At 36.6% G+C, this 26,007-nt stretch overlaps 1 protein-coding gene across 1 annotated transcript in view; it reads right to left on the reverse strand.

Annotated features, from left to right (window-relative positions):
• Nucleotides 1-26,007, reverse strand: part of VPS13A (vacuolar protein sorting 13 homolog A (S. cerevisiae)) — a 289,570-nt gene that overhangs the window by 178,731 nt on the left and 84,832 nt on the right. Inside the window, 7 exon segments of the mRNA XM_006891989.1 lie at nucleotides 2,177-2,256; nucleotides 9,079-9,235; nucleotides 9,608-9,762; nucleotides 11,181-11,265; nucleotides 18,184-18,322; nucleotides 20,944-21,061; nucleotides 24,870-25,002. Coding sequence (XP_006892051.1) covers nucleotides 2,177-2,256; nucleotides 9,079-9,235; nucleotides 9,608-9,762; nucleotides 11,181-11,265; nucleotides 18,184-18,322; nucleotides 20,944-21,061; nucleotides 24,870-25,002 — 867 coding nt within the window.

The raw sequence follows: 26,007 nt of genomic DNA on the forward strand, positions 1-26,007 counted from the left end.
TACCATGGACTGCTAGGAAAACAAACGGATTTATCCTGCAAAGGGTTAAACCGGATGGCTCCTTGGAGGAAAGGATTCTGAGGCTCCGTCTAACATACTTTGGACATGTTGTGAGGAGAGACCAGTCCTTGGAGAAGAACATCATGCTTGGAAGGGTGGAGGGACAGTGCAGGAGGGGAAGACCCTCTATGAGTGGATTGATTCAGTGACTGGGATAATCGGGAACGGAGTGTCAGAGACAGTGCAATTGGCACAGGACAGAGCAGAGTTTAGGGCTGTTGTACACAGGGTCGCTATGAGTCGCAAGCGACTCGACGGCACATAAGAACAACAACATAGCAACCCTATGAACTAAAGTCTTCGACTCTTGTGTGACTTTCATCCTTTCTCCAGTTTATAGGGTTTCCGGAGGCAAGCTATTTACGGAAGTAGATGCCACTCCTGCTTCCAAGCTTGTTTCAACCAGGGAGTGCTAGGAAACACTGTCCACAATGGGTAACCATTATCACATCTGACACCTCGGTATCACAGTGTTCAGCATCACAGCAACCACAAGTTACCTCTGTATGGTAAATACCTTGTAATCAATTAAAAAAAAAAAAAAAAAAAGCACCTTCCGGGCATTCTCTGCTATCAACCACTATCTAATCAATAGCATGAGTCTCCATCTGATGGCTTCTTCTGGATCTAGACGAAATTTTTAACAATTCCTTATCAGTGTACTTTTTCAAAGGTTTTTCAACTCATTTTAGCAATGTTTCACTTCCGTGAAATACTAAGTGACATCAGTTGATAATTTCCACATTTTGTTGGATTTTTTTTTCTCCAGAATGGGCATAAAAATGAATCTTTTCTAAATGGTTGGCTAGACAGTTGTGAGAGCTCATCCAGAGCTGTTTGAGTTTTTTGTTGTTGCTGTTGTTGAAACACATCAACTGAGAATTTATGGCTTACTGGAGCCTTAATTTTCACCAATGCTTTCAGTGACCCTTGCACTTCTTCCTTTAGTATTGCTGGTTCTTGATCATATGCCGTCTCCTAAAATAACTGGAAAATGTGCAAAGATTTGAAGGTAGAAAGCCAAAAGGGAAGAACACATTTGGTACTTCTCAAACAAAAAGAAGTTAAGAAAAACTTGAGCTTTGAATTCCAATAGTGAAACAATTTAGTGGCAAAATCCTGAATGACACAGGAACCATCAAGAGGTATAAGAATAATGAGGCTAATAAAAACAGGTCAATAAAAACTGACAACATAAACAGACAATGAGGAATGGTAAAATTCAACATATGATCAAATTGATGACACAAATCACAAGTTAGGGATGGATGACAGTAGGAGAATAAGGAAACTTCAAAACAGTAGAAAACAAGTGAAAAGCATTACCCATCTTACATCATGTTGCTGTTGTTGTTATGGGCTATCGAGTGGACTCCAATTCATGTACAACAGTTCTGAACCCTGCTCTATCTTGAGCCAACTTCATTGTCTCTGACACATTTACCTCCATTACCCCTCCATTACCCTCTCACTGAATGAATCCATCTCATCAAGGGTCTTCCTCTCTGTGCTGTCACTCTGACCTTCCAAGTATAATATCCCTCTGCAAGGACTGGTCGCTCCTTGCAACATGCCCAAAATACGTCAGACAGAGCTTCAGAATCCTTGACTCCAAGAAGCAGCTGGGTTTCAGGCTCTTCAGGATGAACTCATTCGCTCTCTTAGTACTCAATGGTATATTCAATATTCTTCTCTTGCATCCCCACTCAAAGGCATCAATTCTTCTATTATCCCTAGTCACTGTCCAGCTCTCTGATGAACACCAAGTGATTGCAAAGACCATGGCCTCAATCAGGCGCACCTTAGTATCCAGACTGACTTTACTGCTCTTCAGTATTCTGGAGAGGTCCCCGACAGCAGATTTTTCCCAGTGCAATTCATCTTTAGATTTCTTGGCTGCTGGTACTAAGTATTTTAAAATGACAACAATTTATAGAGAAAGATGACAAAAAGGAAAAAAAAAATCTTAACGTTTTAGGAGATACAAAGACCTCATGAGAATAAAAATATAACAAATTTAAAGTATTGGAGAATATTATTAAATTTACAAAACTTGGTGGTTCTATTTCAGCAGCATACTGAGCTAAATAAAGCAGACTTAATAGGACCTAATTACCTTCACATATTCCAGTGTTAACAGATCTTCCATTACATTATCCAACGTTGTAATGATATAAACTGGATTCTTTTCATCATCTAAAAATAAATTTTTAAAAAATTATCCTTTCACAGGAAAACTCTAAACAAAAATAAGCACAACATTAATAGTTTTGAGTTAGAAAAGAAAGCTTCTCTGTGTCAGTTCTGCACCTCAAATTCTTTCTTACCCAAGTCAGTTATCATCATAACTCTAAAAATCTATTTCTCTTTATCATTCACTTCCCTTCTTTTGTGCTGTAACACTAACATCTCAAGTCAATCAAAATCAAGAGAGGAGCATAAGAAAATATTAGTAAATAAAGAAAAATTAGAATGATTAAATGAAACAAAAAGACACGAGAATTCTGGCCCTGTCATGAATGGATTCTGAAACAAGTTAAGCCCATTTTTTTCAGACAGATAACACATATGAGCGGAAGTAATATTTGTGTGTACTACCAGAGATAATAATAAATCTTATTAAATTAGGCTATATGCCTCTCAAAACGTAAGAAATTAAGTGGGAATACACATATAAAAGATTATTTTGCAAAAATATTTTATTAATTGAGTGAATGTTTGCAAATCATGTTGGTTTTTCATACAATCATTGATAGCATTGAAGTTTTTATACATTATCATCAACAACTTACTTACAGGTCAAATAAAGTATTCTCTAAGCAACATCAGCTCACTATTTTCTTCACAACCATCAAAGAGACAACTGCATCCCAGCCCCAATATAAGTGAAAATAGGCAGAATGTATCCCAGTATTACTAAAGAGTATCTATCCTACATGCACGATCTAACAAAACAAAAAAAAATAGATGGAATAAACCAAGACACATCAACAATACAAGCAACCTGAAAGTGTCACAAAGACAAAAGACTTCAAAACAAGGACAAGACAAACTAATGGCCAAAGTGAAAAATGTGGAAAACTCCAGGAGGTAACAGAGCTCCTGATAAGGAATTCAAAGACATATTTAGTGTATTCAAAGATTTGATAAAAACTACATTTAATATTGAAGTAAAACCAGAAAAAACCTTAGAAGAATTCAGGAAAACAATACAAAAGCAAAATAATAAAAGAAATAGGAAATTTAAAATGATACAAAAGTAGGAACTGGACATTAAGAAGATTAAAACTAAAATTTTTGAGCCACATAAAACATTGAAAAAGAAAAAATATTAATTTGTGACAATACTTTAATATCAACTTGTATGATAATCTGAAAAGAGAATGAAGTAAATAAGCCTAAAATATATATGAGACACTCTTAACAAAAAATTTACATGAGATCAAAGAATGCCAGAAGGAGACAAACAATATTTCAGAGAAAACTGCCAAAAATTTCTAGGGGAAAACTCAGCTCAATTAACCTCATTAGAAGGGTGACCCCCCAAAAAAGTTTCCAAGAAATAACACAATTAACATTTGAAAAGCAAATACAAAGAATCTCTAAAACAGCTTAGGAGAAAACAACTATGAGATATCATCTCACCCCAGTCAGAATAGCATAATTTAACAGAACAGCAAGCAACAAATGCTGGTGAGGTTGTGGAGAAACTGGAACCCTTATTCACTGTTGGTGGGAGTGTAAAATGGTGCAACCACTGTGGAAGGTGGTATGGCGCTTTCTCAAAAAGTTACAAAGAGAGATACCATTTGATCCAACAATTCCATTACTGGGAATATATCCCAAAGAGACCATAACTGACATCCAAGAAGATATATGAACACCCATGCTTACTGCAGCTTTGTTCACAATAGCAAGGAGTTGGAAACAACCTAAGTGCCCATCAACAAAAGAATGGATAGAGAAGCTCTGGTATATTCACACAATGAATACTATGCTGCATTGAAAAACAAGGAACTCATGCAATATTATTCAAAATGGGTGACTCTGGAGGACATTATGCTGAGTCAAGTATCTCAGGCACAAAAGAATAAATACTGCATGGTGCCACCGTTGTAAAACAGGACTGACCTTGGGGTTGGGGAGAGCCTGAGAAAGATGAGGTCAATAATGTATACTGCATTGAAACAGATGAGGGAGAAAACTGTTTAAAAGGGATATGTGATTAGGTATTTTTGTCATGACAGGAGTCTAGAGCAAAGGCTACATGGTGGAGTAGACCTGGGGGAGGGTTTGTAAAACAATGAAAGAATTTTTCTTTTACTTTTCCAAGAGGGTCGTGTACTAGGGGGAAGGGTTGGGAGGGGAGAAAAGTGCAACAATGAATGAATGGAAATCCAAAGTCTCTGTAAATTTTTACTGAAATTAATAATAAATTTAAATTTAAAAAAACAAAACTGGGGGGGGGACCCAACAGCTGAGGAGAAAGAATGTGCTGCCTACAATGATCAACCAATAAGACCAAGTTCTGCTTTCCTGGCAGAAACCACTTAATGCAAGAAAGCAGAAAGATGACAAAATATAAAACTTGGAAAGAAAAACTGCCAGTCAACAAAATAAAATAAAAAGTCTAATAAAATGGTGTTTCAATTATGATGGCAAAATCTGAACAATTCTAGAAAAACAATTTCATTAAATATATGTTAAAAGGTATCCTTGGACAAGAGAGAAAAATGCCAGGCAAAATTTGTCATTAAACAGATAACATTATACATACAATGAAGTCTAGTAAATACCACTATTATACAAATATAGCAATCAGAGCCAAAGACAAGGAAATAGATGACTTCTACCAACTTCTGCAGTCAGAAATTCATTGAACATGAAATCAAGTTGAATTAATAATAATGGGTGACTGTAATGAAAAGTTGGGAACATGGAAGAAGGCTCATTAGTTGAAAAACATGGTCTTGGTGACAGAAATGAAGCTGGGGATAGAATTCTGCACAATCAATGATTTATTCATTGCAAATACCTTTTAAAGAAACATAAACAAAAACTATACACATGGATTTCACCTGATATGGTATGCACAGGGATCAGATAGATTACAATTATGGAAAGAATCACTGAAAAAGTTCAGTATCAGCTGTGAAAACTAGTCCAGGATTGTGGAATAGACAATCAACTACTCATATGCAAGTTCAAAGTAAAGCTAAAGAAGGTTAGTTAAATCTGCAGGAATCAAAATTTGACATTGAATCTATTTCCCCTGAATTTAAAAACCATCTCAGGATGTGAGGTACTGAACACTAAACAAAGACTAGATGAGCTGTGGGAGGACATCAAGAATATCATAATCTAGGAAGAATGCAAAAGGTCATTACAAAGACATAGAAAGAAGGAAAGACCAAAACTGCTTTCGAAAGAGACTCTGAATATCACACTAGAGTGTCAAGAAACCAAAGCAAAGGGAAAAAATTCAAGAAGTCAAAGGGCAGCTCACGAAGAAAAAGTATTATAATAAAATGTGCCACGAGTTGGAGTTCAAAAATCAAAAGGGCTGAACTTCACTGGGCTTTCCTTAAGCTAAAGGGACTAAAGAACAAATTCAAACCTTAATTTGCAATACTTAAGGAAGCTATGAGCTCTGGTGGCCTATTGGCAAGAAGCTGTGCTGCAATCCAGAAGGCTCATGGTTCGAGGTCACCAGCTGCTCTGCAGGATGAGCAATCTCCTCCCATGTGATTAACTGCCTTTAAAAACCTGCTGGAGGGTCAGCTATGGCTTGGTTCCAACACTATGGTACACAACAACAGGCAGAACAAGAATGATACAGGAAGCACTGAAAGAAGACAGAAGGAGTATACTGGCACTGGACCAAAAAGAAATAGCTGATACAGAAGAATTTCAAGAAACAACATACGATCAAGAGGCAATGAGAATGAAGGAGGAAGTTCAGGCTACTCTGAAGGAACTGGCAAAAAATAAGGCTCCAGGAATTGATGTAATACCAATTGATATATTTCAACAAACAGATGTTGTCCTGGCTGTGCTCACCAGGTTGTGCCAAGAAATCTAGAGGACAACTACCTGGCCAAATGACTGGAAGAGATTCTCATTTATTCCCTTTCCAAAAAAAGGTGACCCAACAAAATGTAGAAATTATCAAACATTATCATTAATATCACATGTAAGCATAATCCTGCTGAAGATTATAAAAAAATTTAATGGAACAGTACATCAACAGAGAGCTACCAGAAATACAAGCTGGGTTTAGAAGAGGTTGTAGCACTATGGACAATGTCAGATGGATCTTGGCCAAAAGCAGAATACCAGAAGAATGTAAATCTACATTACAATGACAGTGTTGATCACAACAAATTGTAGTGAACCTGGAGGAGATTGGGAATCCTTAAACACTTGATTGTGGTCCTGAGAAACTTATACTCAAATCAGGAAGCAATTCTCAGGACAGAGAAAGAAAATACTACATAGTTCAAAATCAGAAAAGGAGTGCCCTTATCTTTTCAATCTATATATGGAACAGATCATTTGGGAGGCTGGGCATTATGACGAGGAATGAGGCATCAGGATTGGAGGAAGACTCATCAACAACTTGTGATATTTAGATGACATAACTTTGCTTGCTGAAACTGAAGAGGGCCTGAAGTGCTTGCTACAGAAAGTCAAGAATTATAGTCTTCAATATGGATTTTAGCTCAATATTAAGAAGACAAAGATTCTCACCAGTTGGCCAAATGACCGAATCATGATAAGAGTCTATGCAACATTAAAGAACAATAAAGAATTCATTAAATAGTATATCAGATGGATCAATACAGAAAACATATTTAGTGAAATAAGTGCATCATAAAAGGACAAATATTGTATACGACTATTACAAAAGTTAAAGAAAGATTCAGAGAGACAGAATCATTCTTAGATGGCTGTGAGGGACACAAAGGGAGAGAGGGGAGTAAAGTCAGTAAATAGATAATAGACACCTATTAAGCTGAGTGAAGGGAAAAGCAATGCAACAAGGGAATGGTCTGCACATCATCACGACAGAAAGTGAGCACAAGCAAGGAGACCCCTACCAGAAATACAGTCAATATGCTATAAAGAAATAATATTTTTTTAATAAAAGAGCAGATATAGAGGTAGTAACTTGCCAGAAAAAAATACATGTATAGGTGAAAAGGATGGCAATCGTGATTTTTTGGGGAAGGGCAGAAGATAATTCTTTCACATTCATATTTTTGTATGCTGCACATACTCTTTTGTATGAGAGAGCAATGCTTTTTATGTTTCTTAATTATAATCAAACACACTGAAGGAGTAAGTTGTTGGTTCTGCGGCCTGGGAAACAGTCTTAGGAGATCATCAAGGTCAACTGGCAGAAAATAGTCCTCACAGGTAAGTTTCTGTATCTTTCTCTGATGAATACCAACTAAGGTCTTAAACACATGTAAGCATCAAGGCCACCAACTGCTTGTGGAAGGTGGGCAATATCTCATGCAATTAACTCCCTCTGAAAAGCTGCCTGAGGGTCAGGTATGGGTCAATTAAACACATGTAACTATATCATCTCTCCTTGACAGTACAAAGACAACAAAAAAGCAAAGCTTTCTTTTTGTAGTCAAACAACTGGTCTGAACAATTTCACAGTAGAAGATGAGTGGGTGAAATGTAGAACAAAACTCAAAGCTATAAAACAGGGCAGATTCCAAAAGAGACTCATGGAACACACAAAACTATAACCACGCATCAAACCTGGAATAAAAGACCCCCAGGACTCTACTTACACCCTGATAACAGGGCTATCAGGAAAGGGGCACATCAGGGTGGTAGTCTTTCTTCATACAATCCATAAATTGAGTAAATAATTCGACAAATTAAATATGAAGAAGATTGTAACATCAAGATTAGAGGAAGACTCATCAACAATGTCCATTACGCAGGTAATACAAGCTTGCTTGCTAAAAGTGAAGATGACTTTTAAGAACTTGTTGCAGAAAATCAAAGATTGAAGCCTTCAATATGGATTACATCTCAACATCAAGAACAGAAAAAACCTCACTACTGGGCCAGTAGGCAACAATGTGATCAATGGAGAAAAGGTTTAAGTTGTCAACAATTTCCTAATACTTAGATCCATAATCAACACTCACGGTAGTAGCAAATTTAGAAATAAAAAGACATGCTGCATTGGGGATATCTGCTGTCAAAAACCTCTCCAATGTGCTTTAGGTGTCAGTTTAAGCAATAAAGCACATGCACAAAGATGTCTAAAGTGTGTCTGATCCAAGCCGTAGTGTTTTCAATTGCTTCCGAGGCATCTGAAAGTTGGACAATGGTAAGTATGACAGATTAAGAACTGTTGCCTTTGAATTGTGGTTTTAGAGAAGAGTACTAATTATCTCAAGAATGGCCAAAAGAACAAATCAATCTGTTTTGGAGGAAATGCAAAAGAGGATACTTCTTAGAGACACAGAGGCTCAGCTCACATATTTTGGACATGTTGTCAGAAGGAGCTAGTCCTCACAAAGAGAAATCTTTACTGGGAAAGACAGAGTTATTGAGAAAGAGCAGACTACCCTCAAGATAAACTGATACAGTAACTATAACAATGCGTTCAAGCATAACAGATGGCATGGTGGAAGATAGAACAAGATCTATTTTTCACATGGTTACACTTAGTCAACTTGACAGCACCTAACACAACAGCAGCAAAATGACACAAGAAAGAGCTCATCCCATGGAAGAGTCAACTGCACAAAGTAAAGAAGAGTAGCAATTTGTCCAAATGCAAAGCCCTAAAGACAGGAAGGAGTAGACTAAAGCCTTAATGGAAATGAGAATTATACAGAAATGGGAAAGGATCATTTATATTGAAGGTATTAATGTTATAAAGCAAAATGTGCAGGAATTATTAAAAAAATTAGTAGGTTCTACTTTCACTCAAATAACAACAAAAAAATGAAAAACAAAAGTTGATAAAATACAGATTCTTACCCAAATATTCTGGGCATTTTAAGCAGAACTCTTTCAAAAATGCATTTGCTTTCAAATCAAATGTTCTAAGTTCAATTTGTGTTCCAAATCCCAAGACATCAAATTCCACCACAGGTAGTTCACAATCTTCAACAAGATGATAAAACTGAATTGTAACCTAGAAAAAAGGAAAAGATAAAAAAACCCTGCTATGTAAAACAAGGTCTTGTTTACACTGGAGGCAGTCACCTATGGGGACATACAAACAGGACACAAATTCATATATTATAAATTTAATAGTTGGGAGAAATTTTATGTACAATACACATTTGTTATAAAAATTATAATTTTATATATATAAAATATCCACAATGTTATCTAAATTCTTAATTAAAAGTATTAATCATTAAAGAGAACAAAAAGTACTCATCAACATCTGCATTTGGCTTAATCAAATAGAAAAGATCCCATTGACTAGCAATGAGGCAGTCTATTCATAGCAAAAATTATGAACTACTTTAAGTATTATTAATGTTATCATAGCACATACCTTTGGTACTTCAAATCTTATACTAAATTGAGTCATATTTTTTTTAATCTCCTCCTTTAAAGGCTTTTTAGGAATGTAAAATTCAGTTCTAGACAGAACTTGAAGAGGCTCTTCCAATGGACTAGATGGTGCATCAAAAAATTCCTCCTCTGATTCTAAATTTGATAGACCATAGAGAAGTCAATAATCAAAACAACTGATTTAATCACATTTTTAACTTTCCCAAAACAGAGATGAACATTTAAAACTAAAAATAAAGTCAATCACCATTGGACCTTGCCCATCATTAACTCATTTTATAAAACATAATGCATGAGAATGATTGTATGAACTACAATATGAATAGTGTGAAACACAATGCTTATGAACTTTGTGAGTAAAGCAATGTAAAATTAAATAATTTAAAGAAGCCACAAAATGTAAAAAACCCAAAAAAATATTTTTAAGAATTAAACAGGAAAATATATTCTATTCCCCTTGAATAAATAATCTTGATTGTTAGAAAAAAGAATTGTTCAAAATGTAATCATTAGCTTAATGAACACAATTTTTAAATATTCTGGCTAAAAACTAAAGACTTTCTTAAGAACAAATAATATATGAATAGTCATAAGAACAAGGAGTGTAGTCTCTCTACCTAGATAGTGTGACAGGACTTAACTGTAAATTGCAATATTAAAAATAGAGAGCTAGGCCCTGATGTTTCTGGAAATAATTTATGGAATTTGATATTAGAAAGTGATAAATAATATAGGGGGGAAAAAGGACTAGAAAAGCATTCCATCCATTAGTAAAAGTATGAAAGAGGCCACTAAGCAGAACTAAACTGATCTATAGTAACAAGACTAAGGATGAGAAGGTGACCTTACAAGTGTTAATTTCTCCTTTACCATCCCAGTCATAACACAAATGAACCTGTCACGGTATGATCAACGCTGCAATTTTTGTACATGAAATTTTAAGTCTTAAGAATTCAAAAATACAATTTTTTTACATTATAACAGCAAATATATTTGATATAACAATTGTGCAAGTTTTCATATGTAAAATTTTGTTACTAAAATTTTTAAAAAGGCAAGATTTTGTACCTAAATTCTCCAACTAACTACCATATTGTATATTAAACACCTATAAAATTTCATTAAGTCCCTTAGCTTGGAGCATGTAACTTACTAGTGCTTCTTCTGTTTTAAAATATCTAACCCACTACAGAAAAGATTTTATGGAAAATTCAAATTGCACTGCTTAAAAAAAATTTTAATAAAAATTTTATTTTATACCGGTTTACTTACAAAGTTCATATACATCGTTTTTCACACTGATCTTTCCCATTTCCTTTACCCATCCCTCCCTCTACCCATTAAACTGTTCAACCCTATGCTTACTCCCCTGCCCATTTTTCCCCCTACCCATTTTAAAGAAGTTTTTGTAAAAATTTCTTGAAAATTATTTAAATATCTCCTACTGTTCAATTTCTATCTGGCTATTTCAATAAAACAGGCCTCAAAATAAAATTTATTTTCAAAATATTATTCTAAAAAGTAGTATTTCCTTAAATAGCTTTATATTTTACCCTCTTCAATAATGGGTGGAAGTTCCAAAAGAGAAAGCACTTTCTGTGAAATCTGCGTTGTTCCAAAAGAAGTGGATCTTTGAACCTGAAAGAAAAGCACTACCAATTACATAAAGCACTACCAATTACACAGACTCCTGGTCAGTGTCCTAAGATGATTTTGATAAAACAGATAATACAGAGAATAAATTATTACATATATAAGGAGGTGCATTTCAGAATTTAGACACCACATATAAGCTATGGCTGTTCGCCAAGTTGACTGACTTATAAGCTCAGAATAGAAGATTTCTACAGGTTTGGTTTTTCCTGTTTGGTCTAGAAGTGATAGTGGAGATTTGTGCTACAGGTTTTAAAAGCAAGTTTTCAGCAGCAGAAATATCATCTTTGCAGACATTGACGGGTGAGTACAAATTACGAAGCTTTTTGTCTGCAGGCCAACACTTCAAAGACCTCTTTACACAAGCAATATGATTGTTATAATAATCTCCCTGATGATAGGCATGCAGTAGGTAGAAATTTTGGAGATCTTTAACTCAACATTATTCTAAATAAGAATCACCTCCAAAGCATCTGAGAAGTTTCTATTTTCTTCTCAATTTTTAAAAAGATGTTTCATTATTGTTATGTAGACTCCTTCATTAGAATGTCTCTCAATTAAAAAAAAGATGTTTCAGTAAAATTACTTTTTTTTAATGCAGGAAAATATAAAAAAATCATAAAATGCAGCTGAAATAGAACTGAAGATCCACGAAAAATAAAATGTCTTATTCCCAAACCACCCCAATCACATCCTCTCTAATTTTTTTATAACTTTCTGTGGATGGTTCCCCGAAGAACATACTGTTTCCACATGCCAGTTTCAAGTGAGATAGTATCACATACAATTTCCTGTGGCTTCCTTTCTTTATAAAACAATATATTTTCATGACCTTTGAAATTTCTTTTAGTTAAGTCAGACAGAAAAAGGCAAATTCCAAAACTCTATGCACATCCAAAAACTTATCCAACAGGGTAAAAAGGGAAGCCACAGACTGGGAAAAAGTATTTGGTAATGACATGTCAGACAAGGGATTATATCTAGAATTTATAAAATACTTGAGCGCCACAAGAAAAGGTAAATAACCCAATTAAAAAATGGGCACAGGATATGAACAGCCATTACACCAAAGAAGACATTCAAGATGGCAAACAAACACATGAAGAAATGTTCAAAATCCCTAGCTCTAAGAGAGATGCAAATCTAAATAACGATAAGATATCATCTCACCCCAGAAAGAATAACAAAATTTAGCAGAATAGTAAGCATCAAATGCTGGAGAGGTTGTGGAGAAACTGGAACCCTCATTCACTGTTGTTGGAAGTGTAAAATGGTGCAACCACTATTTAAGGCTGTATGGTGCTTTCTCAAAAACTTGCAAATAGAGATACCATTTGATCCAGCAATTCCACTACTGGGAATTTACCCTAAAGAAACCATAACTGCCACCAAAGCAGATATATACACACCCATGTTTACTGCGGCTTTGTTCACAATAGCAAAGAGCTGGAAACAAGTGCCCATAAACAAACAAATATATAGAGAAGCTCTGGTTTATTTACACAATGGAATACTGTGCAACACTGAAAAACAAAGAACTCATGAAATATTATGCAAAATGGATGATCCTGGAGGACATTATGCTGAGTGAAATATTTCAGTCACAAAAGGACTAATATTACACAGGGTCACTGTTGTAAAATGGGACTGATATAAGGGTTGAGGGAAGACAGAAAAGGAGGGGAAGAATGATGTATATTACATTGAAACAGCTGAGGGAGAGAACCATTTAAAAGGGATATATGCATGAGTATTCTTGTCATTACAGAAGTGCAGAGTGAAGGGTACATAGTGGAGTGGACTTGATGGGGAGGGACTGCGTAACAGTGGAAGAGATTTTCTTTCTCTTCAAGGAGAAGAGTGAATTGGGGGAGAGGGGGTGGGTAGGGAGAAAAGTGCAACAATGAATGACTGGAAACCCTAAGTCTCTGTAAACTTTCACTAATTAAAAAAAAAAAGACAAATTTCATATGCCACTAACACATCATGAATTACCTGCAACCAAAAAGCAGACCTGTTGTGGCCAAAAAGTATTAGTTAGCAGGAGTGAGTGGAAGGGGAAATAGGTAGCTATACTTAAGAGGTGCTGAGTCTCTTTAAGGGTGATAGAAAAACTTGTAAAGAAGAAATAGCTGCAATGATGGCACATTCCAATTTCATTTATGCCACCTCACTGTACATGTAAAAATGGTTAACTTTATAATTTCTCCAAAATTTCTTAAAAAGAAAGCAAAAAGCCAAGTTAGAGTGATAAAATACTTCTAACATGTAACTACAAAGTCCTTTTTTCCAGAATACATACAGAAATCCTACACATCTATATAGCCAGAAAGTAATTCAATAGAGGAAAAGGTAAAAGAATTTACTAACATTTGAGTAAGTTTACATCCCAATGACCAATTAACATATGAAAAAATGTTAAGCATAATATTACCTATAGTAGAGGGAAAATTTACTACATTATCTTCTAGAATATCTAGTAGAATGACTAAGACTAGATGGTACCTGGTTACCACCACTGACCATTTGGAAATTAATCACAACAGATGGTCCTGGACAGACAAGAGAAAAAGAAAATTTCTTTTTTTAAAAAATTTTATTTTATTAATTTTAATGAACGTTTACAGAGATTTTAGATTTCCATTCACTGCTGAATTTTTCTCCCTGCCCACCCCTCCCCTCAGTTCGCTCTACTCTTTGAAAAGTAAAAGAAAAATTCATTGGTATACAATCCCCCCTACCACAACCACCACAACACTCCACTATGAAGCCTTCACTCTGGACTCTTGTCATGACCATAATACCCAGTCATATATCGCTTTTAAACTGTTCTCTCCCTCATCTGTTTCAATGCACTATGTATATTTATACAATTTTTCTGTCCCACCCCAACCTTGATGTCAGTCTCGTTCTACAACAGTGGCACTATGCAGTATTTGTCCTTTTGTGACTGAGATATTTCACTCAGCATAATGTCCTCTAGGGTCACCCATTTTGAATAATATTGAATGAAATCATTGTTGTTCATGCAGCATAGTATTCCACTGTGTGAATATACAACAGCTTCTCTATACATTCGTTTGTTTATGGGCACTTAGGTTGTTTCCAACTCTGCTATCTTCAACAAAGCTGCGATAAACATGGGTGTGCAAGAAAAAAAGGTTTCTTAAAGAACAAAACAAAAAAAATCTTAAAATGGCCATGTATGATAGAGAATGGTGCAACCCCAGAGACTATGGTAGTCATGAACCATCTCTGAGCTTGTAACTCAACTCAACCCTGTGACATGTTATGTGCCATCAAGTTGTTTGTGACTTAAGGAGACCCTAGGTACAACAGCCCTGAAACCTGCTCTATCCTGTGCCAACTTCACTGTCTTCGACACACTCATTCCCACCATCCCAATCACAGAATCGATCCATCTCATTGAACATCTTCCTTTCCTGCGCTGTCCCTCCACCCTTCCAAGCACGATGTCCCTCTCCAAGAATTGGTCCCTCCTTGCAACATGCTCAAAGTGTGTCAGACAAAGCCTCATTGACTCCAAGAAGCAGCCTCGGTTCCACCCTCTCCAAGATCAATCTGTTTGTTCTCCTGGCAATCCCTGGTATATTCAATACTCTTCTCCAGCACCACTGTTCAAAGGCATCAATTTGCTTTCTATCATCCCTAGTCATTGTCCAGCTTTCTGATGCATAGCAAATAAATGTGAAGAGTACAGCCTGGAGCAAGTGCACCTTGGTCTCCAAACTGATGTCATAGTTCTTCAGTGCTCTGGAGATGTTCCTGACAGCAGACTTTCCCAATGCAATTGTCTCTTGATTTCCTGGCAGCTGGTACCAAGAGTGTTGATTGTGGAACCAAGTAAACTAAAGTTGTTAACACTCTCAATATCTTCACCGTCTATCATAATGGTGGCAACTGGCCCAGTGGTGAGAATCTTTGTTTTTCTGATATTGAACTTCAATTCATATTGAAGGCTGCAGTCTTCTGCAGCAAGCGCTTCAGGTTCTCTTCAGTTTCAGCAAGCAGAGGTGTGTTATCTGCATAATGTTGGTTGTTGATGAGTCTTCCTCCAATCCTGATGTCACATTCCTCCTCCCAGAGCCCAGCCTCCTGAATGATCTGTTCTGTATATAGACTGAAAAGGTATGGAGATAGGACACATCACTGGCATACACCCTTCCTGATTTTGAACCATGCAGTGTTTCCTTGCTCTGTCCTGACAACTGCCTCCTAGTCCAAGTTTGCTGTTGTTGTTATATGCCATCGAGTTGCTTGTGACTCACAGCAATCCTATGTACAAGAGCCCTAAACGCTGCTCTATCCTATGCCAACCTCACTGTCTCATCGAGGGTCTTCTTCTCCTGCACCGTTGCTCCACTCTTCCAAACATAATGTCCCTCTCCAAGGACCAGTCCCTCCTTGCAACATTCCCAAAGTATGTCAGATGAAGCTTCAGAATCCTTAACTCCAAGAAGCATTCTGGCTTCACCTTCTCCAGGACAAAGTTGTTTGTTCTCCTAGCAGTCCATGGTATATTCAACATTCTTCTCCAGCAGCTCAAAGGCATCAATTCTCTTTCTATCATCCCCAACTCTCTGATGCATAGCACGTAATTACAAAGACTACAGCCCAGATCAGACGCACCTTAGTCTCCAGCCTGACATCATTGCTCTTCAGTACTCTTGAGAGGTCCCTCACAGCTGACTTTCCCAGTACAATTTATCTCCTGATTTCCTGGCTGCTGTTACCAAGAGTGTTGGCTGTGGAGCCAAGTAAACTAAAACTGTTAACTCTTTCAATCTCTTTGCATAAGCACAATGAAGTATTCTGTGATTCTCATTCTTCTCTGAGTTAGCCAGTTTATTGTGATAAACAGTCAAATGCCTTTACATAGTCAATGTAACACAGATAGACATTTCCCTGGTACTCTATGCTTTCAACCAAGATCCACCTAACATTAGCTATAATATCCCTAGTACCATAGCTTCTTCTAAGCCCAGCCTGCACATTTAGCAGTTCTCTGTTGATATGCTGTTTCAGGATGAATAAATGGAAAATTCATTTCTCTGTAAACATACATTCAAATCACTGTTAAGAAGTTAAAACATAAAATGACAAAGAATAATAAGGCAAACTTGACAAGGATGCAGTGTAAGTAGATCGCTCATAAACTGTTTGTAGGAAAACATATTATTATTAAATTCCTTATGAAATGATTCAGTATTGATTCTTAACCTATGTATACCTTATAATCCAGCAATTTAGAAATTAAGAATATGTTCAACAGGATTGCTTGCACTATAAAAAATTATGCTGTTATGTGTCGTCTAGTCGCCTGCAACTCATAGTGATCCTATGTACAACAGCCCCAAACTGTGCTCTATCCCGTGCCAACCTTATTGTCTCTGACACACCTACCTTCACCACCCCAATCAGAGAATTGATCCATCTCATCAAGGATCTTCCTCTCCTGCGCCATCCCTCCACTCTCTCAAACATAACGTCCCTCTCCCAAACATGATGTCCCTCTCCGAGGACTGGTCCCTCCTTGCAACGTGCCCAAAGTATGTCAGGCAAAGCTTCAGAATCCTTGCCTCCATGGAGCAACCTGGACTCACCCTTTCTAGGACGAATCTGTTTGGTCTCCTAGCAGTCCATGGTATACTCAATACTGTTCTAGTATAGGTTATGCAAAAACATATTCATAACAGCATTATTTTTCATAACCATAAGCAGAAATAAACCAGGGAGCACTGGTGGCACAGTGAGTCAAATGATGGGCTGTTAATCAAAAGCTGCTCCATAGGACAAAGTCTCCTTCTTTAAATATTTGCAGCCTCTGAAACCCAATGGAGGGTGGCCAAGAGTCAGAGTCGACTCAATAGCAATAGGCTTGATTTTGGAAACTACTCAAATGTTCATCATACTTGAACATGTAAATACACTATGGTATATTGATAAAAATAATTATTGCATAATAATGAAAAACGCAGAACACTCAAGTATACTCTGAAGGAGCTCTGGTGACCTAGTCTGTAAGAAGTTGAGCTGAGAGCCCAAAGGTGATACTTCTCTGGTTGTGCAAATCCAGCAACAGTTTCTCAGCAAAAAGATGGACGACAATAGTTCTTGTGCAATTTATAGTCTCAGAAACCCAGTGGAGAGCAGCTATGAGTTAGTTCTAACCCAGCAACCAAATTTTCTTGTTTCTTTATGAGTAATATAAATAAAAAGAATCTATACATATATACAAGTAAGTATATCTGCATACTTACCACAAATATATTCTGAAAAACTAAAGCTGTAAGTAGTTAGGAGACAAGGTGGTTAATAAAAAAACCCTGCAGATTTAATATTTTGTTCCTTTTTTTTTTACTATACTCAAGGGATGCTTGTAGCACGGTAGGTGAAGCATTCAGCTGGTAACTGAAGTCTAACAGTCTGTAGCCACTAGTCAATTGGCTAGAGAAAATAAGGCAGTCACAGCCTTGGAAATCTTGTGAGACAGTTCTGTCCTCTCCTACAAAGCAACCTGATGGTAGAGAGTTATTGTTTTCACTTATTACTGTGTCAATAATTTTTGAAAAGTGACATTTTATATGTTCTATGACTAGACCAGAGGCTCAGTGGTAAGAAGCTGTGCTGAAATCCCTAAGACACATAGTTCAAATAGACATAGACCAATTGCTAAGCTGGAGAAGAATGGGCAACCTCCTCCCATGCGATTAAACTGCCTTTGAAAACCTGCTGGAGGATCAGCTATGGGTCGACTCTGACTCGATGGTAGGCAACAACATAACTGACATAAAACTGATCTGAAATTTTTCCAACTATTTCAAATATTGGTGGTAGGGATCCTTTTTCAAACAATTTTATAAATTGTGAAAGCAACTATACCTGAAAGGACTTTTCAGGATCAGGAACATCAGGTACATATTTAGGTGCTGGGATGCTTTTAACTAATTCCATAATTCCTTGCAGTTTTTTATCTGAAACTCGTAAAGAAATGAGAGGTAACTTGCCAAAAATCTTGAATCTGTTTCAAAAAGACAAACATCATCATAAAGTAATTTTCAATGTAGTGCATTACATAAAATCATCCAAATTAAATGTAATTTTAAGCATTAAAAATTATACATATTTTTAATGGGTAATTCTCTGCTGAGCCAAATTCTCTCCTTTGAATTTCTACTCAAATGTTAATCTTACCCTATTGACCACTGTCAATAGATAAACTAATCTCATCACTTTCCTGAGTTTTTTTTGGGGGGGGAGATTTTATTGTCTTAGGGCTGACAATATTTATTAAGTGCTAATGATGCAGTTTAAAGAGGTCCTGTGCAACAGATTTGCCCACTGCAATATACTCACCCGCTATTCCACAGGAGAAAGATGGGCAATCTCCTCCCGTGAGATTTACAGCCTCTGAAAATTTCCTAGAAGGTCAGTTATGAGTTGGTTCCAACTTGCTTGCATTGACTTTGGTTTAAGATGTTGATCTTTATGAGCTTTATTTCATTTTTGACAACTTTAAATTTTCCTTGATTTGTACTGTACATGTCCTGATTATTAATGCATTCTTGTAGCTATTTCTTCTAATTTTGAGTCATGCCATATCAACAAGTGAAGTCCTGAATACTTTACTACATTAACATTAATAAGGGAGATTCTACTTTGAGGAAGCTCAGCAATTTTCAGTCACATTTTGAGTAATTTCCAACCTGTTGTTGTTAGGTGCTATCCAGCTGACCACAACTCTTAGTAACTCTGAACAACAGATCTGAACCTTGGCCTGTAATTCATCATTTTCTTGAGCTCTTTTATGCTCAAACCTATTGTATTCACTATGACAATCCATCTCATGGACAAGCTTCCTCTCTTTGGCTAACCCTCTATTTTTCCCAGTTGTTTTTCCAAGGACTAGCCCTGCTTGACAATATATCCATCATACATGATATGAATTTTGAAGATGTTGCCTCTAAGGAGCACTCTAGTTGCACTTTCTCCTAAGACAGCCTTGTTTGTTCTCTTACTAGTCCATGATACATTCAATTCTTATCTCCAATATCACAATTTAAGGCATCAATTCTTCTTCGGTCTTCCTGATTCATGGCCTAACTTTCATATGCACGCAAAGCAAATGAAAATACAATGAGGCTTGGATCAGAAGTATGTTTAAACAAACATCTTGTTCTGTAGCTCTTTAGAGAGCAGCAGATATTACCCATGCAACATGGCTTGATTTCTTTTTATTTTAATTATTTTTTAGATTTTATTTTATACTGGTTTACTTTAAAATTTTATAAAGTTCGAATACAATCATAAGGTCACACAATTTGATGGGTGGAAGAGGGTGGGTAAAGGAAATGGTAAAGATCTGGTGTGCAAAACAATGGCTTGATTTCTTGACTGCTGCTGCAATGGGAGTTAATGAGCAGACAAACAAAATTAATTCCTTTTCCACCCAAAGTTAACAACTTCAATCTTTTTTCTATGTCTCATGACATTTCCTAATGGTGATGGTAAGGACTTTTTCTTGATTCAGCTGATGCTTCTCTCCTACTGTTCCTAAATGATTTCAGTATTTCAGAAGTAGATTACCAGATCCTTGTTCTCAGGCTGTTTCAGCTGACAAGCTCTGCTCAAAAGTGTCTACCAAAGGTGACCTGGCTGGTACTTCCAAGTCATTATAAGAAAAGAAACTAGAAGTTATTACTCACAGGCAATAATCCAAGGTGTTGGAACCTGAGAACTATCTAGTTCAGGTAAAATAAAGAGCAGTTTATCTTAATCCGGTGTGGAAAATAATGTATATGAACTTTGTAAGTAAAACAGTATAAAAGAAAAAGTTTATATTTAAAAAAAAAAATTAAAGTGATTAATTAAAACTAAGACTCGTTAAAAACCATATTAAAATTCTTTCTTGATGAGAAGTTAGTGAAGCCATAATTAGTGTAGAAAATTTAATAAACAACTGTATTAAAACCTAGTGTTACTAAATTTATTGAACATACTAACAAACATCTAAGTGAAAGTTAATGTTGTCTATCATCAAGTCAGAAGTGAACCATAGTTGTCCTTCCAGCAGGTTTTCAGAGGCAGTTAATGGCATGGGAGGAGACTCATCCTTCCTCCATGGAACAGCTGGTGGATTTGAATTGTATGCCTTCAGAACTGCAGTGCAGCTTCTTATCACTAGGCTAACAGAACTATATATTTATATATCAAAAAAACCTAATAATCATGTTTGAAAATTATTTCTATGTTTACATTTCTGAAATTAAAGCGTAATTCTGAAATGAAACTTAATTAATGACGTATAATCACTATCAGCCTGATTATAGTCTAGCATTTAAGATTTGTATTTACTTCTACTAACACTTAGTTGTCCTGTCATGCATTTTTTCCCCTAAGTAAATCTCGAGGAGCTCAGGTATCATGCTGCTAATATAAAGGCCTTGCCTTTCTGGTGGTTCAAATGCACCAGAGGCTCTCAGCATAAGGATGGGCAATCTCTTCCAGTGTGATTTACAGCCTCAGAAGCCCAAAGGGGATCATTTCTGAGTCACCTCCTCACAAGAGCAGTAACATGGATGGGGTAAAATGTCAATGATACATCTTACAATTTCTTAAGGGTCAATAGCAAGGTCTACCTACTTGGGCATCCTTAAATCTGTGACAACCATGGCCTTCGAGAGTTCAACATTGAAGTGCATAGGTACCAAAATATGTTGTGTAGACACATTGAGCTTTCGAGCTTCTTTCCAATTATCACCTAATTAAAGAAAACAGTGCATATTTATCGCATTTAAAATTTTAAAAACACATTATACTTCAGTATTTAATAACTAGTAAATAATAAAGTTCTAAGAAATAATTTAATTATTGTATGTCATATGCTGCTGATTAGAGGGAAACTTTTCACACTGTTACATTTCCAGGACATAAAATTAGAATGTCTTTTCCTCCCACTTTCAATAATTTCCTACTATTGTTTCAAACAACTCTATTTTAACAGGAAAATGCTTACTCAAAGCATAAAAAAAAATACACTGACGTCCACTTCAACTAGGTATCTCATCTAACAAGGGTAACTGTAAGGCAATAATGAAGCTGGCAGAAGGAAAGGTTTTCTAATAAGACAACTATCACTTATCCAAATTTATAACTGGTATTCTTTCTAATATATGTTGTTGTTGTTGATGTGTACCATCTAGTCCAAACTGACCGATAGCTGACCCTCCAGTAGGTTTTTAAAGGCAGTTAATCGCATAAGAGGAGAATGCCCATCCTTCTCCCCCAGAGCAGCTGGTGGCCTCGAACCGTGTGCCTTAGGGACTGCAGTCCAGCTTCTTGCCACTAGGCTACCAGAACGCCTTATTTCAAATTCTATTTAATTATCAAAATTCTATTGCTAAGGGAGCTCTGGTGGCCTAGTGGCAAGAAGCTGCACTGCAACCTCAGAGGTAAGCGGTTCAAATCCACCAGAGGCTCTGCTGGAGAAGGAGGGGCAATCTCCTCCTGTACCAGTCAGATCCGATTTGACGGTACACACACACACACAAAAAAAAAAAAATAAAAAAAAAAACACAACAAAAACTCTATTACTAATATATAAGTGTTATTTTATAAACAGACCCAATAGTTTATTATTTGCTTATCACTGTTAGTATTATATACTATCAAGTTGGGATCAAACCAACAATCCTCCAGTGGAATTTTAGAGGCAATAAATCACATGGGAGGAGACTGTTCATCTTTCTTCGACGGGGAAGCTGGTGGAGTTGAACTATGCACCTCTGCACTGGCACTACAAGAATGAAATTGTCACAGCTGCAGCAATGCCAAAGAATCAGAGACTGATAACTAAAACCTAACTGTCAGCTCCTGGAAGACAAAGCCAAAAAGATGAGCACTTGGAGGAGAAGTGGGTGCTTTTGGTCACTTGCTAAGGGAGTAATTGCCAACCTAAGCAGTTAAATGCCCACAAGTCTAGGTTTACTGGCAGAATAGATGTGGCACACAATTGGCAGAGCTAAACAAACTTTGTTAACCCTTGCCGAGCACCATAGTGGCTATGGTCATGAGGCAGAGAGGAAGAGAGAAAACTTTCTGTAAACTCACCTGAAAGGAAGCTATACTGACTCAAACTGTACCCTTGCATATTCCTGTTCCTAAACTGTAACCATTACTACCCCAGTAAAACTCCTAACAGTAAAAAAAAAATTCTCATGCAGTTCACCTAACCTGGGATCCTATGGCAGCATTTACTCCAGTGTTACAAGCCTAAATGTAAGACAACAGTAAGTAACTGACAGCATAACCTTACACTGTGCTACAGAGAATAAAAATTATTCATTCTTATGCCCAGAATAATGCCAATAAATAAAATATCAGGCTATAAAGTCATATAAATAATGCCAAAAGTACAGTCACAATAACAGCTCCATACAGGCACATTCTACATACTTTGAACAATATACTAAAAGGACATACAACAAAATACTAGTATCTGAACAGCAAAGCAAAAGATGATATGTTTTTCCGTACTGTTCGGATTTCACAATTGGTTTATGTTGCCTTTAAGGTTAAAAATAATGTATAACAAATGAATAGCGTTTATATAATACATATAGGGGAACTCCGGGGCCCAGTCCATAGGGAGTTGTGCTGCTACTCTTAAGGAAGCCTGTTCAATTTCACCAGGAGCTCTAAAGGAGAAGAGGAATCTCCTCATCTGAGATGGTCAACTAATCATCAGCTCAAAGCAACAGCAATGAGTCTGAGATATATGGCTGTACATTTCATAGGAGCCTTTGTGGCATAATGGCTATGGACTCGGCTCCAAACCAATAGGGGAGTGACTCAAACCCACCAGTGACTCCCTTGGTGAAAAGACCTGGCAATCAGCTCCTACAGGGACTCCAGTACAGGAAACCCTACATGGGGAGCTCACTGGGGCCCAAAAGGTCACTATGCAGCAGGATCAATATAATGGCACAAACAACAACAAAAATGCATTTTTATATGCAGTATCTAATTTGAATGTAATTACCCTATGACTGAAAAAAGGTCAAGGAAAGAATAAACTCTTAGAAATAATTGATAAAATGAATTTTATTATAATATTTACATTTCCACCAATATTGAGACAAAAATTTCCTTAAGTTTCCATTTTACAAATTAAAAAATAAGATATTTAGAGCATGTTTTTCAGTATTTATCAAGCGTATATAACAATTATACAAAGTAATTCATACTGTCAAAAAATCTTCTTCAGTAAGATATATTTAAGAAAATGTTTTTAAAACTATTCCACAAGGGAGCTCTGGTGGCCTAGTGGCAAGAAGCTGTACTGCAATCCCAGATGTGCCTAGTTCAAATCCACCAGATGCTCTACTGGAGAAGGAGGGATAATCTCCTCCTGTACCAGACAGATCTGATTTGATGGTACAACGCACAAAAAATAATAAAATAAAATAAAAATTAAAAAAACCCAAAAACTATTCCACAGAAGCCATTTAACAATAGTCTTTAGATATAAACAATGCAATAATTTTAAATTCCCTCCCAAAAGCATCATAAATGGTTCATGAACTTTAATAACTAGTGACCAAATATACCTATAAACATAGTAAAGTATAATAATTTCATTCTGTGAAATAAATTACTTCCTCTAAATATAATTTATATTCACCACCTTCCACATGAACTAGGAAATGTTAAAAGAGAAGTTCACTAACTCAAAGCAAATATACTTATTGAAAACATTCCATCCATATACAAACTAACATTAGTAACAACCACTACTTTGGATCCTTACTCTTCTACTTTTAACAATTAGCTCAGATAAATTAAATTTTGAGCACACACGCTGAGCAAAATCTCTAGGAAAGCCCCTAATTAATTCTACTGTTATCAGAACGTTTACTAACCTGCCAGAGGTTCAAAAGCAGAATGACACAAATGGGAAGCGGCATCAATTAAACTGGGCTCTGTTACTAACTACAACTTTGAGGAACTTACCTGTAAAACTAAATATGGATCAGAGATGTCCATCTGCTAGACTGACATGAATGAAATACAGTGTGCCCAGTTACCCTCCTCACTTTGTACGATTATCTGTGGTCTCAGGCTGTTAGAATTCCTAGGGTATTTTTGTCTGGCCCTGAGAACCTTCTTCTAGTTATTAAAGAGTACCACACAGATACTATTTTCAAAATGTGTCAGTGTTTCCCAACTTTGGAATTACTCAATCTCAGTACAATCATTTTAAGTTGGATAAGAGAGTACTGTAGGGGACTGCCATACACACTTCAAGTTATTTAGCAAGAACTTTTTTCCACACACACAAATGTTTATAGCTCTACTCATCCTGTGACAATGAAAAATGATTCCTAGGAGACAAAAATCACTCACAGTTGAAAATCCTAGACTTAAGTAGTATCTCATCATGTCTATTTTAAAAAACCAAACACATTAAAGGCAATGAAGCATTGAAGATGAGGTGCTGTATAAAAAGTAAAATTTAATTCATCACAGAAGCATCAAACCAACCAAGAATTAAATCACATGATACTTACCAACTCTGCTGTAGAGCAGCTGCACACTTGTAAGCTGAACATCAAATGAGTCGTAAGCTCTATGCATTATCTCTTCAAGATTGACTTCACCCAGTTTTACATCTGGTAACTCCACACGATTTTTACTTGTTACCTTAAAAGTTAATTTTCATAATTTAGGCTATCTAAAATACTTTAAAGTATAATAAAGCTTTTTAATCTTTCACAAATATAAAAATTCACTGCTGTTGTTGTTATGTGCCATCAAGTAGCTTGCAACTCATAGCGACCCTGTGTACAACAGCCGTAAACTCTGGTCTGTCCTGTGCCAATCTCATTGTCTCCAACATACTCATCCCGATTACCCCAGTCACCGAATCAATCCATCTCCTAGAGGGCCTTCCCCTCCTGTGCCTGCCCTCCAGCCTCCGAATCATGATGTCCCTCTCCAAGGACAGGTCTCTCCTTACAACATGACCAAAGTATGTCAGCCGAGGCCTCAGAATCCTTGCCTCCAAGGAGCAGCCCAGTTTAACCCTTTCCAGGATGAATCTGTTTGTTTTCTTAGCAGTCCATGGTACCCTGAATACTTTTCTCCAACACCAAAGGTCAAAAGCATTAATTCTCCTTCTATTCTCCTTAGTCATTGTCCAACTCTCTGATGCATAACAAGTGACTGGAAAGACCATGGCCTGTATCAGACACACCTTAGTCTCCAGAGACACCATTGCTCTTCAATATTTTAGAAAGGTCCCTAACAGCAGACTTTCCCATTGCAATACGTGTTTTAATTTCCTGGTTGCTAGTGCCAAGAGTGTTGATTGTGGAGCCAAGCAGACTAAAGCTATGGACAACCTCAATCTCTTCACTATCCATCCTGATGCTGCCAATTGGCCCAATGGTGAGAACCTTTGTCTTCTTGACATTGAGCCTCAATCCATATTGGAGGCTGCAGTCCTTGACCCCCTGCAGAAAGAGCTTCAGGTCCTCCTCAGTTTCAGCAAGCAGGGTTGTGTCATCCGCATAACGCAGATTGTTGAGAAATCATCCACCAATCTTGACCCCACATTTTTCCTCATAGAGCCCAGCCTCCCAGATAATCTGTTCCGCATACAGGTTGAAAAGGTATGGAGACAGGACACATCCCTGGCGTACACCC

The sequence above is a fragment of the Elephantulus edwardii genome, unplaced genomic scaffold (genome assembly GCF_000299155.1).
Source record: "Elephantulus edwardii isolate Elephantulus edwardi_28Jun2011 unplaced genomic scaffold, EleEdw1.0 scaffold00108, whole genome shotgun sequence".
NCBI lineage: Eukaryota > Metazoa > Chordata > Mammalia > Macroscelidea > Macroscelididae > Elephantulus > Elephantulus edwardii.